The sequence below is a fragment of the Anolis carolinensis genome, chromosome 2 (genome assembly GCF_035594765.1).
Source record: "Anolis carolinensis isolate JA03-04 chromosome 2, rAnoCar3.1.pri, whole genome shotgun sequence".
Classification (NCBI taxonomy): domain Eukaryota; kingdom Metazoa; phylum Chordata; class Lepidosauria; order Squamata; family Dactyloidae; genus Anolis; species Anolis carolinensis.
The window spans coordinates 155873223-155891065 of NC_085842.1; the positions used below are offsets into that span (position 1 = coordinate 155873223).

The 17843-nt window shown below is 39.4% G+C and overlaps 1 protein-coding gene across 1 annotated transcript; it reads right to left on the minus strand.

Moving 5' to 3' along the window:
* Positions 1-2239: 2239 nt before the first annotated feature.
* On the minus strand, positions 2240-17571 carry LOC100560234 (keratin, type II cytoskeletal 5). The gene is made up of 9 exons (XM_008104064.3): positions 16918-17571; positions 14540-14754; positions 13838-13898; positions 11251-11346; positions 10468-10632; positions 10041-10166; positions 8513-8733; positions 5906-5940; positions 2240-2616 (listed from the first exon to the last, which is right to left on the minus strand). The coding sequence occupies exons 1-9, from the start codon at positions 17383-17385 to the stop codon at positions 2417-2419; spliced, it is 1587 nt and encodes a 528-aa protein (XP_008102271.3). The 5' UTR covers positions 17386-17571; the 3' UTR covers positions 2240-2416.
* Positions 17572-17843: the final 272 nt, after the last annotated feature.

Genomic DNA, 17843 nt, shown 5'->3' on the forward strand with positions numbered 1-17843 from the left:
ATTCAAATCCCCACTTAGCTATGGAAGCTCATTGAGTGGCCTTGGAAAAGTTATTTTCTTAGCTTCAGAGGAAAGCATTTTTAAGGCTTATAAACAGAGGCTGGATGGCTGTCAGGAACAGTTTTATTGTGCTTGGAAGGGGATTGGACTGTATAGGCCATGTGGTCTCTGTGACTTTATGATGCTATGATTCATTGACAAACCCTCGCTAAACTAAATCTTGACAAGATAACTCTACAATAAATTCAAAAAGTTTCAAATAACTTGAAAGCACGTAGCAACAAGACAACCACCAATGCCACCCAGACCCCAGTGTGGGGTACAGGCAATCTGACCCCATACTTCTCAAGATGCTGGTTTTGATACATACAAGATACCCAAAGTCTGGTTGCAGCATCTTTAGTGATACATTCTGACAGCTATTCCATCTTAATTAACTAACAAATGCAATGTTGCCAACTTTAAAAAAACTTGGCAAGAAATCTCCACTTTGACAGAAGATTTCAGGTAATTAAGCATATTGATAAAATCCACCCTGGCCTGAAGAAATATTGTATTTGAGTAGGCAAGAATGTTGCAGCCCAGCACATTTCCAGTCAGAAAAAGCCAAATGCATAAGTGACGCTATCCAAGCCAGGTGGGTACTATCAGATTTCATCCCGGAGGCCATGTTATTCAGGCATTCCAAACTGGAATGTCTCCAAACTGCCAATTCCCTGAGATAGCAAAGGGAAAACAACTTATTTAAAATGTTATGGCAGAAGAGTAGCAAAGTGCCTTTGTAGCCTCATGTTCTGGTTTTTATTTTGCTGGCAAGCTCTCCCTCCAACATTCATTTCAATCTTTCGCAGTAGGCATAGAATCCCAGGACTTACATGCTAAGTTTTTCAACAATTCCGATCCATGTCGGAAATTTATACTTTTGTATTAATCACCTAATGAATTAAATATAGGGAATGTATTATATGTATTATAGTTTCTTAACATTTAATATTAATTCACTTTCTTTAATAATTTAATATAATCTTCTTAGCCTTAACTAACATTTTTAGATTCTTCTATAGAGCTTAGTGTTTTGGCCTGCAACTCTCAGAAATCCCAGATAGTTTACCAGCTGTTAGGATTTCTGGGAGTTGAAGGCCAAAACATCTGGGACCCACAGGTTGAGAATCACTGGTGTAGAAGCATGTTGATGTTGATCCTCATGCTTTTGCATGTTCACTGACTCCATCCACGCCACCTGTCTCTCATATAAAGAGTAGATGGAACCTAATAATGAGGACTTCATTTATATAGAAATATAGGATGTCATCTTCTATGAGATCAGACTCTTTGTCCATCTATCTGAGTGCATGCATCAAGAACTACTCAGAGATCATTTACATCACCTGCTTCCTGGGCTTTCTCCTTTTTCAAATTGGTGGTTCAATTTTTTTCAAAATTTTTCAGATTTCAAATTCTAAAAGGTCAGATATAGTGTGGATATAGTAGAGCAGGTCACCATCTCAGTTAAAAGTGGAATCATAATGCTATAACAGTGTAGTGAAAGGAATGGGTTCAAACATGCACACCTTTGGGAAAAACAATAACAAAGAAAACAATTGATCCTTTTCCGTTTTTAAAATAATGGAATCAGAAACAAACCACAGGTGAATTTTGGGGAGGAAGATATATGCAGATAAAGGCAAATGCTTAGTGGCAAAGAGAATTGTGATAGGATGCCATGTTTTGCTACTGCCTTACAAGCCTATGTTCATGTCTCAAAAGTTACAGTATGACATAGAAAACTAAAAACATACCTGCAAGCCCAACTCATACTACGCATGTACTGGTGAAACTGTTATTGCCTTTTCCATGGTGGCTATGAACACTCGCAGAGATTTTTCCAGGGCACCTTCTTATGGTACATTTCAAAGGGTTTATGACATATAGGTCCATGGAATTTAAATTGCATAAATGTTAAATTAAAATGCCCCTCAGATGGATTGTTCTTTCTTAGTAATTTGATCGCTGGTAATGTTATTTGATTGCTGGTAATTTGATTGCTGGCAATTTGATTGCTGGTAATGTTAGCTTGTTTTTGTAAGCCACTCTGAGCCCTGGGGGAGTGTTTTTAAGATTTTTTTAAAAGATATTTTAAAGATGTTTTTAAATTGTTAGATTTTAGCCTTTCTTGTAAGCTGCCCCGAGCCCTAGGGGAGTGGCGGCATATAAGTTTAAATAATAAATAAATAAATAAATTTGGTTGTTGTGTTGTCCAATTCACTAGCTAAAAGAATGTGATCTCTATGAAGCCATTGAAAACAGAATTCATGCACACAAAGGGCACATTTTTCCACAACAGACAGTTAGTGTTGACAAGCCTCAAAGATTTGTAAGCGGTCAATTTAATCTTTCAATAAATTTTGTTTATGGTTTATCTTATTGTTGTCCTTTTGCTTGTAGAAGTTGTTGATATAATTTTCAGGCCATGACTGCTTCCTCCACCTCCAGAACTATATCCCACAATACCCCGGCTACTTTCAGAACTTGAACCTCCACCTCCTCTTCCTCCACTCAGTCTCGCCACACGGCCCAGGCCATTTCCTCCAAGCATGCTGCTGTTGCTAACTACAGCTGTAAAAAAGAAAGAAAGAAAGAAATGCACATATATAATTATTGGAACTATAATAATGAATTGATTTTGAAAGAATCCAGATGAGATGCTGGTCTTGATAAACTCGAATATAGACATGGAATGCAGAGGAAAGATATGCAACAAAAGGCTCCTATTCAGGATGGGCTGGCAAGTTGTTCTGAGTTATTATATTCTGTTACCCATAAAATAGGCTTCCAGTTTTCTATCCCTCCTCAAGCGTCATAGAATTGCAGAATCATAGAGTTGGGAGAGCCATCTAGTTCAAAATCCTACCATGTAGGAAAAGCACCATCAAAGTATCCCTGACCGATGGCCATCAGCTATGCTTAAAAGTTTCCAAGGAAGGAGCTTCTACCACACTCCAAGGCAGAGAGTTCCACTGTTGAACATTTTATATGGTCAGGAAGTTCTTCCTAATGCTCAGGTGGAATCTCCTTTCCTGTAATTTGAACTCATTGCTCCTAGTCCTAGTTTCAAGGGCAGCAGAAAACAACCCTGCTCCATCTTCCTTTTGAGATCCTTTCACACATTTATACATGGCTATCATGTCTCCTCTCAATTTTCTCTTTAGCAGGATAAACATACCCAGTTCTTTAAGATGCTCCTCATAGAGCATGGTCTCCAGACCTTTGATCATTTTAGTTGCCCTCCTCTAAACACCTTCCAGCTTGTCAAAATCTCCTTTAAACTGTGGTACCCAGAATTGGACACAGTATTCCAGGTGAGGTCTAACCAAAGCAGAATACAAAGGCACCATTACTTCCTTCAATCTAGACACTATACTCTTTTTGATGCAGCCCAAAATCCCATTGGCTTTTTTAGCTGCTGCATCACACTGTTGACTCGTGTTCAACTTGTTATCCATGAAGACTCCAAGATCTTTTTCACATGGAGTGTTGTCAAGCCAGGCATCACCCATCCTGTATCTGTACATTTCATTTTTTCTGCCTAAGTGGAGTATCTTATATTTGTCCTTGTTGAAATTCATTCTGTAAGTTTTGGCCCAGCTCTCTAATCTGTTATGGTCATTTTTAATTCTGATCCTTTCCTCTGGAGTATTAGCTATCCCTCCTAATGTGGTGTCATCTGCAAACTTGATAAGCATGCCCTCTAAACCTTCATCCGAGTCATTAATAAAAATGTTAATAAACAGTAGTGCTCAACAGTACTGGGTCCAGGACCAAACCCTGTGGCACTTCACTAGCCACTAGGCATGGGAGAAAATACCATAAATCTCGGTAATCTTTATAAAATGGTATTTATTCCTACTTGCAAACGTGATTCCGACGAGGTTATTATAGCGGATCTAACCCGCGATTTTGAACCATTATAGACAATTTTTGTAATTTTTTCGTAATTTTATTGGTAATAAATAAAGCCATTTTTAATGCAACCAAACGTGTTTTGGAAGGAAGCGCAGCCTAGCTTGGGCTTGCCTCCCTGACCAATTGCAGTGCATGTTCGTGTAAGGGGAGGGGGTTGTACGTCCTCCACGTCCCTCCATACGTGCCTCCTTGAAAAGCTCCTGTGGAGCGCCTCGAGGCTGCATTTGTGTCAGAGCATCGGAGAGGGAGGTTGGGCCTGGCTGGTTGGCTGTGCTATGTGGGTGCGGCGGGTGGCTATTTCTGCTGCGACATAGCCCTGCAGTGCCTTGCAGCATGGCGCCATTGCTGCCTGATTGCCTGTCTGGCCTTGGGGTCCAGGCAGCCATTGAAGAAAAGGGGGTGTTGGAATGGGAAAGGGTGAGGAGGTCCTTTCTTTTCTTTTAAAGTTTTAAAAGTAAATAATTCGGAGAAGTTAACTAAAGAAAAGTTTTATTTTTGATAAGAAAGGTGTGGATTGGGACCAGGAGGGAGAAGAGTGTGACACATTTTTAAAAATTCAATAGTATAGGCTATAGCCATAGGCACTCAAATGCCAAGCGTGCCCTCCTCGTTTTGCATGTGTTTGGGTGGGTCTGGGTAAAGCAAAGAGTCTGCCAAGTTACATTCTCTGCCTGCCTGGGTTGAAAAAACAAGTCCCTTTTCGGGTATGTGTGTGTTTGCTTGCATAGGGTTGTGCACTACAACATCCATCGCTCCAGAATCCCAGTCATCGGTGGCCAACTCTAACGTCAGGAGTGGGCTCCAAGTTACATTGATTATTTTCCTGGGTTCCAAAAACAAGTCCCTTTCCCACTTTGTGTGTGTTTGCTTGTGTGGGGTTGTGCATTACAACACCCATTGCTCCATCGTTCTATCACAAAAACATGTATGACACTGCCAAGAACTTTGTCTTTGCACAAGGGACATGGTGCTATGAGAGCACGTTATAGTTTGCTGGGTGTCCATTGTCCACCAATTTCACAGAGTTTCAGCCCCAAAAACAGTTTCTGCAGTAGAACAAGGATTTTCAAAGTAAATACAACCCAATGAAACAGGAAATAAGACTTTCAAAGCAGGAACAGATTTCTGCAATTATTAAAAAATGGTTTTATATAAGCTATGAAAATTCACCAAAAATCAGAGGATAAGGGAAACATTCTAAAATTTGTGTTCTACCACTGTACCAAATTTGATCAGGATAACTCAAAAAATGATGGTGGGAGAGTCCTGTAAAGTTTCGCCCAGAGCTGTTTTTCGCCATTGCACATGCACATCCACCATTAACAAATTAATTACAATTATTCTGAATTTTTGTAAAGTTTCGAATTTTTGGGTTCAAAATCGGAAATGACTTTAGAAACAAAGCGTCAGCGCCCCCTACTTTTGGAGTGAGTACTGAATAATTTTTTTCATGCATCGCACATGCCTACTAGTCACTTCTTTCCAGGATTAAGTAGAACCATTGGTGAGCACCCTTTGGGTTCAGTCTCTTAATCAATTACAGATCCACCTAATAGTAGCATTGTCTAACTTACATTTGACTAGTTTGCTTGCAAGAAGATTATGTGGGACTTTGTCATTCAGTATCTAAAATTTAAAAACACAGCAATAAGAACAACCTAAAAATCCCATGTCTACCCTTCTAGTTTAAAAAGCTAAAGATAAAAAATATGCTGGAAGTAACTCAATGTAGCAGTTGAGGAAAAGAGTTCCATAACAGCTACCACTGGGAAAGCACTATCTCTAGTGATAAAAACCTAGACATTCCTTGTGGTGAACACTCATTGTGGAGCCATGTACATCTTTGTCAGAATTGGAGTGCCACAGTTTTCCAACAAGGAAGATTCAGAAAGATGCAGTTTTGCGAAACCAAAAGACCAACTCAAAACCTTCAGTTACTTACATATGTTTACAGCACCTCCACATTCTCCTGACATCCTGTTAGAGAAAACAAAAGTGAATGGTTGGAAACTTGACAGGGGCCAAGCATCCATGGCTTGAAAATATATATTTAAAGTCCAAAAAGCAAACCATAATTTTGCCATTTTATGCAAGGGACACAATTTTCCTATGCTATTGTATATAGAGCATGCACAGATTTTGATAGCACCAAACTCCTGCCAAGAGCCCAATGTAGTTAGAACTCAAAATTCTGATTTCAGCTCTTATTTCAGCCACACTTGTGGTACCACTTCCCCTTTGGAAGTGGCCCTGCTTGTTCACATGGCCATCCCTCTTTTCCAGGTAATAGGCAACCCAGGAACAGGAGATGGCACTTTCCTTCCACCTTTTTTGCTGGGGTTAGAAGTGGCCATCAGGCATAAAACTGGACATGGTGATCCCTTGTTGCATCCAAAGAGAGGGGTGATTGGAGAAGAGGGGGAAAGGACAGATGGATTCCTCTTTCCTCCCTACCTTCTCCCTCATCCAAGGAAGGCAAGACAGACATATAACTGGGCATGGCTGCTTTTTTTTGTAATAGGATGAGAATGGGAAGATAATAGTGTTGGCCTAGCAGTGTGCAGATGCCACGCGGAGTCCCTCTGGGAGATGGTGGCAGGATACAAATAAAATTGTTTATTGTTGTTGTTGTTGTTGTTGTTGTTGTTGTTGTTGTTATTTTATTATGCCACACAGTTACTGGGCCAGTTCAGTGCCAACAAATGTGGACACCTGTCAGGCACTGAGCAAACTTGGTGTTTGGCCTTGTGACCTCTGGAAGTGTCTTACTCCAGATCAGCATTACCATATGTGGTCCATGTAGATGGAGTAATAACAATGTATTAAATATCATTAAACATTGTATTATATACAATAAATGAATATAAATTTCATATAAAACAATAAAGTTTACTCCATTGTGAATGTAACTGTCATTCATCATACTGTGAAAGCAAGTTTGATTGTCATTTGTAACAATTTATCTGAATTTTATATGAAATGTATATTCATTTATTGTATACTAGCTTTGCCCGGCCACGCGTTAATGTGGCTTATGGGAATTATTTGTTGGCCAGGTGGAATAGGAGTGAATAGCTTTGCAGCGTGAAAGTCTGGCCATTTTGTGGAGTGGTTGGAGTCGTAGCATTAATCAAAGAGGCGCTTTGAAGTGTGGGTACTTCCTTAGTAGGGGAATTCTTGTATGGCCAGATTGAATGGTATTGGATATGTTTGTAGGTTAAAAGCCTGGTCGGTTTGTACATTGTTGCTAAGTGAGGTTGAATGGGACAGATTAGTGTTGTGGTTTCAAAGTTTGGGGGTTTTGTATTTAGGGGAAATGTTGGTTGGCCTGGTTGAAAAGTATTGAATAGCCTTGATGGTTGTAAGCCTGGTCGGTTTTTATCTTGCGGAATCCTTAGTTGGTCAGTTTGAATAGGGAGGTTTTAATGGTGGAATTAGCCACCTTGATTAGTTTTTAATGGCCTTGCAGGTTGAAAGGGTGTTTTTTTACTGTCTGGAGGAATGTTTTGTTGGGAAGTGTTAGCTGGCCCTGATTGTTTCGTTTGTAGAATTCCCAATTTCCCTGCTTTCCGAGTGTTGGTCTTTATTTCGTCTCCTGGTTTTAGAGATCATACTGTTTTCTATTATTATACCATAGTAAGTCTTATATATTATATTTATAATGTTCTATTAGGTGGTTAGAAATGGATTATATGAGATCAGTTGTACATAGTTGTATAAAATGTAGACTGAACTGGTCTAGATGGCAGTGTAGAGTGAAGGTGATGTCATAGAGGAATATTATTTAGAATGCCAAGGTAGATAATCCAGTTTAAAGGAGATATTGGCAGATGTGCTTTGGTATTCTGGGTAATATTGTTGTGTGGCAGGGATTTGAGTGTAGACTGCCACATAATGGAGTTGAAATCAGATAATCTGTATTTTCTAGGGACAGTAGTATGGATGAGGTCTAAATGCAGTTTGTCTGTGCCCTGGGATACAGGTGTGGGCCAACTTGAGCCTTTGCTGCAGGTGGTTTGGACTTCAACTCCCAGCGTTCGTAACAGCCTGAGTCCCTTTTGTTTTTTCTCTCAGAAGTTTAAGGTGTTAGGAATGATGAGAGTTGAAGTCGAAAACAGCTGGAGGGAAGGCTCAAGGGTGGGTGAAGAGTACCTGGTCGCCTGTTGTGGTTGTTGCTGTTGTGATTGTGTTTTTTGTGTAATTGTGTTGTATCTTACTTGAGGCGGGGATGATTGATTGTGTTGACAAATTTTGAGTTTGGGGTGTTTGGGGTTTTGTTGTTTTGTGAGTCGCCGTGATGCCAAAAGCCTTTTTTATATATAGATAATACAATGTTTAATGATATTTAATACATTGTTATTACTCCATTCAGTGGACACTTGTTAGTTCAAGCTCCTGGGAACCCATTTTTTCTTATAGTCCATGTAGATGGACCCATAGTCCAAAACTGAAATCACTACCTCCTGCTGGCTGTGAACTGGATGAACAGCAAAGCAAAACTGCCAGTGACCCAATTGCAATCAATCACCTTGGGTTCCATGGTGCCTACCTGCATTCCTCGCCTTCCAGGAGTGTCTTGTAAGTAGCAATTTCAATGTCAAGTGATATCTTAACATTCAAAAGTTCCTGGTAATCCCTCAAAAGACGGACCAACTCTTCATTAGATTTCTGTGTTGCATTTTCCAATTTAGTCAATTTTTCTCTGGCGTCTTTAAGGGCTGTCTCTCCACGTTCTTCAGCCTCAGCAATAGATGACTGAAGAAAAGCACACTACCAAAGAACAGAAATCAACTCAGATTTTTATATCAGGGTTTTTTGACCATGATATGCAACAAGCTAAGAAAATGCCATAAGTATTTTAAAGACTTAATACTGCTTTCAAATGATTTGCATGAAGGATTGGGGTTCCGTGTTTATACATTTAACTACAGTATCAGGTGTCTTTACTACACAATAAGGAAAACAAATCCATCGTAATTTAGGAATCCATTTGGTTTATTAAATGAAAGTTTGATTAACAAAAAATGCCTTAACTCTATTTGTATATTTCATAGGCTAAGGAGTAAGGTCAATATAAATCAATTGATCTGTTTCTGAGTAAAATGTGCATAGGACCACGATCTAAAACAGGACTGGACAGCCTCTGACTCTCCATTGGTTTAGCCCAGAGTCCCTTGTCATTAACCATCATAAACGGGAGTTATAGGTCAAAATATCTGAAAGCTGAAATGTTTGCAACCATATCGAAAGTGTTCAAATAATTGTGAAGCAACCACATGTTACAACAATGTGTAAAACAATAACTATTCTTAAAAGATAGGTGCCAAAGATGGGGAAAAAATGTGATTAGGAGGAAAGTGGTAAATAATTTGGAATAATGACAGGTTAATTATTTAGTGAGAAGGTGAAATTATGGAAGACACCGAATTTGGAATGGTCAATTATATCTGGATGGATGGAGTATGAGATAAATAATGAAAATGAATAGATTCACTGTTTAGTTTGCACCGGAGCCCCCGGTGGCGCAGTGGGTTAAACCCTTGTGCTGGCAGGACTGATGACTTGAAGGCTGGGTTGCTGACCTGAAGGTCACTGGTTCAAACCAACTCAGAGAAAGCGTGGGCGAGCTGCCGTCTGTCAGCTCTAGCTCCCCATGTGGAGACATAAGAGAAGCCTCCCGCAGGATGGTAAAAGATCAAACATCAGGCATCCCCTAGGCAACGTCCTTGCAGACGGCCAATTCTCTCACAGCAGAAGCGATTTGCAATTTCTCAAGTCACTCCTGACATGGAAAAAAAAGTTTGCAAGTGAGAATGAATGGAATTTGTTCATTCTCATTTTCAAACTAAGGAGCACTTAGTTTCACTGAGGGCATTTTTGTCATTAAAATTGTACTAGAAAAAAAAAGTTTCCAAGTTTCTAATTTATTAATTAGGACCATGATTGCTCTGTTAAAAATCCACTTCCAGACTATTCCAAACATTTTCTAAATATATTCTTGTAGTTATGCAGGAGTGATAACCAAATATAAAGATAGAGCATTTTATGTATATCTCCACTAAAAGAGTACACCTTACCTGCTTCTTCACAGTGCCTGTCTCTGCTCTCAGCCTATGAATCAATCGATTCAGTTCCAAAATTTCCGTCTTGGAGTTTTTCAAGGCATCATCATGCTTCCCAGCTGTAAGCTGAAGTTCCTGAAACTGATTACAGCCCAAATCAACAACTGCCAGGCCTTATGGACAAATCCAAATCTACCTACCTACCACTTTACTATTTTATACTTATATGTCCTAAGTGGTAGGCCTGTATACTCTTCCATGGCAATGTTTTTGATAAGGAAGTATATAACTTGAAAACAATGTTTTCATGTTTTAATTGCTGAAATGATTTTTGGGAAGAAAAAACTCCTCCTTCATTCCCTGTTTTGAATTTGTGATTTTAAAAAACTTGAAATAACATTTTGTCGTTTGAAGCACAGGTCAAAATTAGGAATATGCACACCTTGCTTTGGTACATGGCATCTACTTCAGCTCGACTCCTATTTGCCATATCTTCATACTGAGCTTTGACTTCAGCGATGATAACATCCATGTCGAGATCTCGACTGTTGTCCATGGAGAGGATAATGCTTGTGTCAGTTACCTGACTTTGCATCTGTGCCTGCTCCTGCAAGTCACAAGAAGCTCATCAGTAAATCCAGTATGTCACGCCTACCCATGGAATCTTTATTCACCATTTTGCTTATCCACAGTTTCACTTGCTTGGTAATTCATTTAGGACCCTCTATATAAGCTACACCCTCATCTCAGTGACTCCATCATTTGTCTCACTGAAAATAATATGGTTCATTATTATCCATGGTTTCACGTATCTGTGGGAAGTTCAGGAATGGATCAGTAGTGAGATTTCTTGAGTGAAAAGTCCCAAACATGTTGTATGCACTAGTGTGAGAAAGGTTGAGACCCACAGACGAAAACTACCACATTTGGCAGAGGTATCAGGGAGATATAAACTGAGATCCTCACATTTGGTTACAACCATAGGATTCCAATCTCCTATGCCTAGTTATTCTTTGCAGACCAAAAAAGCATGTGTAAACACCCTGTAGCCCTGTTGATGTTGGATTGCTCCCATCCCATATCATTTTAGATGGAGACCAAGAAAGAGGAAATCCGACATCAGGAAACACCAGATTCTCAAGCTCTGCTATAATATGGAGATAGTTTCTGAGAATCTATCGGGGATTTTCAGTTGGTTTCTAGGGGACTAGGAACACATTCTTACCTCCTCATAGAGGGATCTCAAGAAATCGACCTCCTTATCCAGAGAAGCTGTCCTGGTCTTCAGCTCCATCTTGTTCATATAGGCTAAATCTACATCCTGTGGAAAAACCAAACAAAACTGCAACTCAGTATATTTTTATATGTATTGTACATGTGCACAAATAACATATATTCCCCATTCTATCACTCTCTTCTTCTTTCCAGTGCTACCAACTCTCCCAATATTTTCACATTTCACACTCTTTATTTTCATGCACATGCATACACTCTCAATTTTAAAACAAAACAAATCTGCACATATCAGAGTAAAGAACCTGGAGTCCACCAAATGATTCTGAACAAGAAATCTGATGATAATATATCTTGTTTGTCATTAAATATGTTATCTTAATACATGATTAAGAGTGTATCTGCATCATACAGTTGTAGCCCTTTGATACCATATTAGTTATCAAACACTCCCAATGTGGAAATTTAAGATTTTTAGTTGGTTTCGGCACTTGGAATTTCTTGCTAGAGAGAGCCCACACATTTTCCAGAACTACAGCATTAGAAGTTTTTATCATGAAAATCATGTTACCAGTGAGATGCAGAAGTTCAAATACAACTTTTTTTAAAGTAACTAATTAGCATGATTAGTTTGCATTCTTTAGGAAGACTATTTACTTCATTTGTTCTAGGGGAAAGAATGGTAATCCATTCTATTTTTTATCATGTTCATTATTACTGGGTTGCTGAGGAGAGATTTGTGCCTTAGGTATATCTACACTATAGAATCAATGCATTTTGTCACCACATTAACTGCCATGGCTCAATTCTATAGAATTAAGGGAGTCGTAGTTTGGTGAGACACAATTACTCTTTGGTAGAGAATGTAAAACTATGACTCCTAGGATTTCAAACCATTGAGCCATGACAATCAATGTGATTATGAACTTCATTAACTCTATAGTGCACCCTTTTTACTAATGGAGTATAGAGTCTTTCGTGCTCAGATCAGCAAAGGATTCTTGTTTAACAGTAAGTAATAGGTACACATTGAACACACACCACAAGGTCACTGTGGATCACAATAATCCTGCAGAGGAACAAGATAATACATGACATAACAGAGCAACACGACGTTACACAACAAAGGTACATATCAGGAAGTGCCGCAGCCTTATTTCAACTGCTTAAAAGGCCCAGAAAGGAAGCACATCCATAATATTTCCTGCTCAGTTCTGTTGCATCATGTTGCTCAGCAAGATATTATGAACCAAAAGACTGAGTTTATTCCTGATTCAAAACATCAACTGTGCCACTCATTGTATTGTTTTAGAAAAGGAATGATCCTATGACCCTGTCAATGGGAGATGCAGTTCATTGTAACAAAGCATTATTTCACGGTTCTGGTTTATGCATGTGGATTTTGTCAGTGAGAATGAGTAGCAAGACACCCTCCCACCTTGAATCATGTTTACCCACAGCAGATTTTGGCCCCAAAATTTGGACCCTGGAACTGTCCAAATTAACAATTTCAAATAAGGCACCATTGGGCATCCTTGTGATAGGTGCATATTACATATGCCCAGAGAGCTGCACAAAAGTGAAAAGAATAAGAAGAAGCTTTAAAACTGAGCCTGGAAGAAGGGTTTTTTTAAATGAAAGCTCCTATAATTTCTTAAGGGAGAGCAAGATTAAATCTGGACGCAACATCCATGTATTCCCTATAACAATTTCAGAGCATTGGTCAACGCAATTCCCATGGTAATTTAGGTTCAAGAGTCTGCTGAAATAAAAATAAAAATAGGTCCCAACTCTACAGCCATATAATGCAGTTTGAAACTGCATTATATGGTCAGTGTAGACTCATATAATGCAGTTAAACTAAATTACACGAGTCTGCACTGATCATAGAATCAGAGGAATAGAAGAGACCATACAGGCCATCCAGTCCAACCCCCTGCCATGCAGGAAAAGCACAAGCAAAGCACCCCCCAATAGATGGCTGGCTAGCCTCTGTTTAAAAGCCTCCAAAAAAGAAACCTCCACCATAGTTTCAAACTGCATTATATGGCCATGTTCTACAAGGTGCTGATACTTTCTTAGGCAAAGCAAGAGGAAAAATCAATCCATTCTGACTATGAGTTTCACAGTGCTTCCAATAAAGCCGCCGTCTACAGCACTGTTTCAACAATTCAATGTAAGGTGAACCACTCACCTCCTTCTACCAGAAGCATGGATCAGCAAGCCCACTGGATGCATAGCTATGGCCCCTTCTACACTACCATATAGCCCAGGATCCGATACCAGATTATCTGCTTTAAAGTGGATTATATAAATCTCCACTGCCAGATAATCTGGATAAGAAAATAATCTGCAATCAGATCCTAGGATATAGGGCCAATGTGGCAGGGGCCTTAATCAACGGAGGTGTTGCAAAACTACATTTGGTTTAGGTGTCCACAAACCTAGTACTGGCTCTTGACATCTAATATTTCTAGCCTCTCCAAATTTACCTATTGTGTCTCTCACACACATTTGCATCCACTTAGATCTACAGTACCTTTATTATATGGAGTAAGTTTTTTTTAAAAAAAACTTGCCTTTTTCAACAGGACAAATTCATTCTCAGCAGTTGTGCGCTTGTTGATTTCTTCCTCATACCTTTTGAGATTTGAAAAAAAAAGGACAGGGATTATGATGAGCTCATGGATATGGCCTTGGTCCCAAGTACCTTAGGCATGTCATCCTTCCTATATACCTTCCTTTCCACAAATATACTAAGATTACCAGTCAATATTTACATTGCTTCAGGTACTGTGATTGTTGGCAACTTGATTATGCTCAACAAAGGGCCCATCAATACATTATATTTAAAGCAAGCAACAGTGTGGGACTTAAGAACAAGATCAAAGACAGGGGTGTGATGTTTAACTCTTTCTGTCACAGTCTTTACAAAAATACTGTTTCTGAAGATAGCATTTACTTTAAAGCAGGAATTTACTTTGAAGCAATTCATGGGATACATGGGATACAGAATCACTTCAGGTTTGCCATATTGAGATGCCCCTTAGATAAAAACAGGCAATATGGCATGGCAGGGGTGAGCAGTCCATGGGAAGGTCTAGGGAGGATTTGGTCCCTGGTCCTCATTAAGGTGTCAATTCCAGTTTAAAGAGGTTAACTTCCACTGGCCCCATACACATATTTCATGTTATCCTTGAAACTCAAACCTCATTTCCTGCAATGAAATCAGAATTTTACTCCAGGTAGGAGGAACTTTGCTATGCTGTTTCCTCAGGTACCTTCTCTTAAAATCTTCAACAAGATCCTGCATATTCTTCCATTCTGAGCCCAGCCTTCCTCTTTCAGTGCTCAGAGACTCCAGCTGCTTTCTCAGGCCATGTATGTAGGCTTCAAATGTATGATCAGCCTTTCTCTTTAGGTGGGGCATGGGCTGCTGTTGCAAAAGGTTCAGTTTGGTCTCTAAGATTTTATTTTGTTGCTCCAAGAAGCGAACCTGGGAATCCAAACAATGACAAATAGGGAGGTGAAAATCTCCCAGTCCCATTCCTGTGGAGTTTTCTCCATTTTCCACTGGCATTTAAAGCCTGCTCTCTGTTTTTCATATCAGGTTACGAGACTTGTCCTCTTTCCCATTCCAACCTGTATGCACATTTTTGTGTGTATTTCCCCCACTTCCTGTGTTTGTAAGCATTTTTCTAATGCATATACATTTGTTGCACTTTATGTCACATTTTTAGCAATATTTTTTAAAATGTGGGCTCTTGTCCCATTGGTGATCTATGCAGGTATAAATCTACCATATGCTTCTATATGTTTGTTTGTGATCACAATGGAGGGAGGAATTTATGGTCCAATTAAGCACCTTTCTCCAGTCTACTAAACATGATACATCTCATTCTGCCCCTTCCTCTGCCATTTAATGGATGATGAGAAGCAGGGAGTTTCATAGTAGTATCTGATTCTGTCCCTTTAGCTAGATGGAGAACAATTAAGGTGTCCTGCAGGACTGCCAGAGGTCCTGAAAGATGATGCTGAGTATGCCGGTCCTGTTTGGCACAAGTCTGTCCACGCAAAGCAGGTGAACATAGCACTGAACGAAACATGCAGAATAATCACAGGATGTTTTAAACCTACACCTGTTGATAAACTCTACAAGCTAGTTGGCATTGCCCCCCCCCCCAATGTGTGATGGGAAGTTGCTTCTAACTCTGAGAGAAATAAGGTCGAACACTATGAAAGCCACCTACTGTATGGCTATCAGCCTCTTCCCAGTAGAGGCAAATCAAGGAAAAGCTTCATGAGTACCACCACTCCTCTTAATGCCCCCCCCCCCAATAATAGCAAGAATATTTCTGTGGGCAGCTAAACCAGGAAACCCCAACTGGATGGTCCCCCACGAGGGTCTTCCTCCAGGGGCAAACTAAGAATGGGCAATTTGGAAGTCTCTGAACAAACTCAGAAAGCGAAGTGGGCAGATCAAAAGACAACCTGGCAAAATGGCACTAACTAAAAGAATCCTCTACCTTGTGCGACTGTGGAGCAGAACAAACAACTCAGCATCTGTATGTTTGCCCTCAATGCCCTGTCTCATACACAGAAGAAGAACTGTTGAAAGCTACAGACAATGCAGTCACTGTTGCCTGTTATTGGTCAAAAATTATTTAGCCACTTGTGTTCCCTCTATTTTTATCAATGTTATACTTATTTATGCAATGCTTTTGACTCAAAATAAATAAATATCATTGTTCTGGATATGGCTTTAGAAACATAACCAGAATCTTCTCCAATGCCCCCTCCTCTCCACATCTACAAATGCAGGAAAGGCAATTCTGTTCCTCTTCCTACAAATTGAATAATAGTACCCAGGTCATGATGTGTCGCAGTTTCCCCAGATTGATCAGGCAACTACCCCTTCTGGATCTCTAGCATAAGGATTCTGGAGTAATTTCATAAACTACATTTTTGTGCACTTTTTTTGGAAAGATGCAATAATAAAATGCAATACATAAATAAATAAAATTAGAAAATGCATTCAAATCTGATAATCTCTGCACTTTCAAAATTCTTTCTTTTTGCATACAAAAATGAAATAATGCAAGATTTATATCTGTTCTCCCCATCTACAGTATGGCTCCTCATATCTGCAGGGAAACATTCCTGAACTTACTGTGGAAACAGAAAACAGTTGATAATATTAAAAAGCACTATTAAAATGACTTCTGCCAGAAGTTACCACTGACTTTTGCTAGAAGACAAAATAAAATTTCCAGAGAGGATATACTTATGCAGATGCAGGCAGGTAACCACATGCATTTTTTAAAAAGACTTTGCAAATTCAATATTTTGAATTCTAAAGGCTCAAGCTTCAAATGTGAATTTGATGGATTGTCTTATGGCTTCTAGCTTTTATTTGAAGTTATTCTACTGATATAGCTCTTTTATTTAGCCACACCAATCCTTAATGGAATAAAATGGAGAGCAAGGAAAGCCGAAAATATAATATATAACACCAAATATACAAGTGAACATATCAAAAATAAGGATACACGGTTGTGGGCATATAAATAGATAAATGTTTCTTCTTGGACAATTGAAAAACTGTAAGTTTCATAATTTAATAAGCAGATAGGAATAGTTATAAATGTTGATAGCCCACCTTGTCAATAAAAGATGCAAATTTGTCATTGAGGCATTTGATCTGCTCCCTCTCTTCCTTGCGCACTTCCTGGATTTCTGGATCAATTTTCAGGTTAAGCGGTGCCAGGAGATTCTGGTTAACTGTCACTTCCTGGATATGACCCGGTGGATAGGAAAAAGAGCCTGAGCCATTTCTTCCATTGACAAAGCTGCCATTGGTTCTCCCACCATCAGCAAACCCACCTAAACTAAACATACCACCACCACCACCACCAAATCCACCTCCACGTCGAAGGTCTCCTGGAACCACACTCCTGGAAATGCTTTTCGTTCCCCCGAGATTATAAAGGCTCTGACTGTAAAGACCATAGCTTCCACTTCCTCCTCCCATACTCCTTTGACTCCTTCCTGCTCCAAAAACAATAGCAGAACCAGCGCTAAACTTCTTCCCACTACCAAAAGTTTTTGCATTCAGTTGTCGACTCATTGTGTAAAGAGACAGCAACCTAGAGATTGAGAGAGAGAGATAAGCAGTTCATCATCCACTCTGAGACCCCTTCATTTATATGGCTTTCAGAACCTGGGCTTGGTTGAACAAATGAAATGAAAGATATTTAAACTATTCATGGGTTTGGTTAGTCTTGCACTGGCCCATCCTTCACTGAAACCCACTGAATAATATAATCCACACCTAGTGAATGGATGAAACGGAGGGGGTAGGCTTTCATTGGGATTGACAATGGTCCATGCTTAGCACCTTGCAACCATTTCTATTTCAGGAATCAACCCCTGCATAATTAACATCAGCCTCCTGAAACTCAAGCTTCTTCATACTTGCCAATCATGGCTGAGATAGGTATTAAACTGTCAACTGTGAATGTTTTTGAAAGGACTGGGTTAACTTTTTTTAAAAAAAAAAAAAACAATGATGCCTTTATCATTTTC

Coding starts and splice junctions, on each gene's coding strand:
- LOC100560234 (XM_008104064.3), bottom strand. CDS start 17,385: ATGAGTCGACAACTGAATGCAAAAACTTTTGGTAGTGGGAAGAAGTTT. Junction 10,633..11,250: donor TGAGATCCCTCTATGAGGAG/GTAAGAATGTGT, acceptor TGTGACTTGCAG/GAGCAGGCACAGATGCAAAG. Junction 2,617..5,905: donor TGGAGGTGCTGTAAACATAT/GTAAGTAACTGA, acceptor TCTTTTTTACAG/CTGTAGTTAGCAACAGCAGC.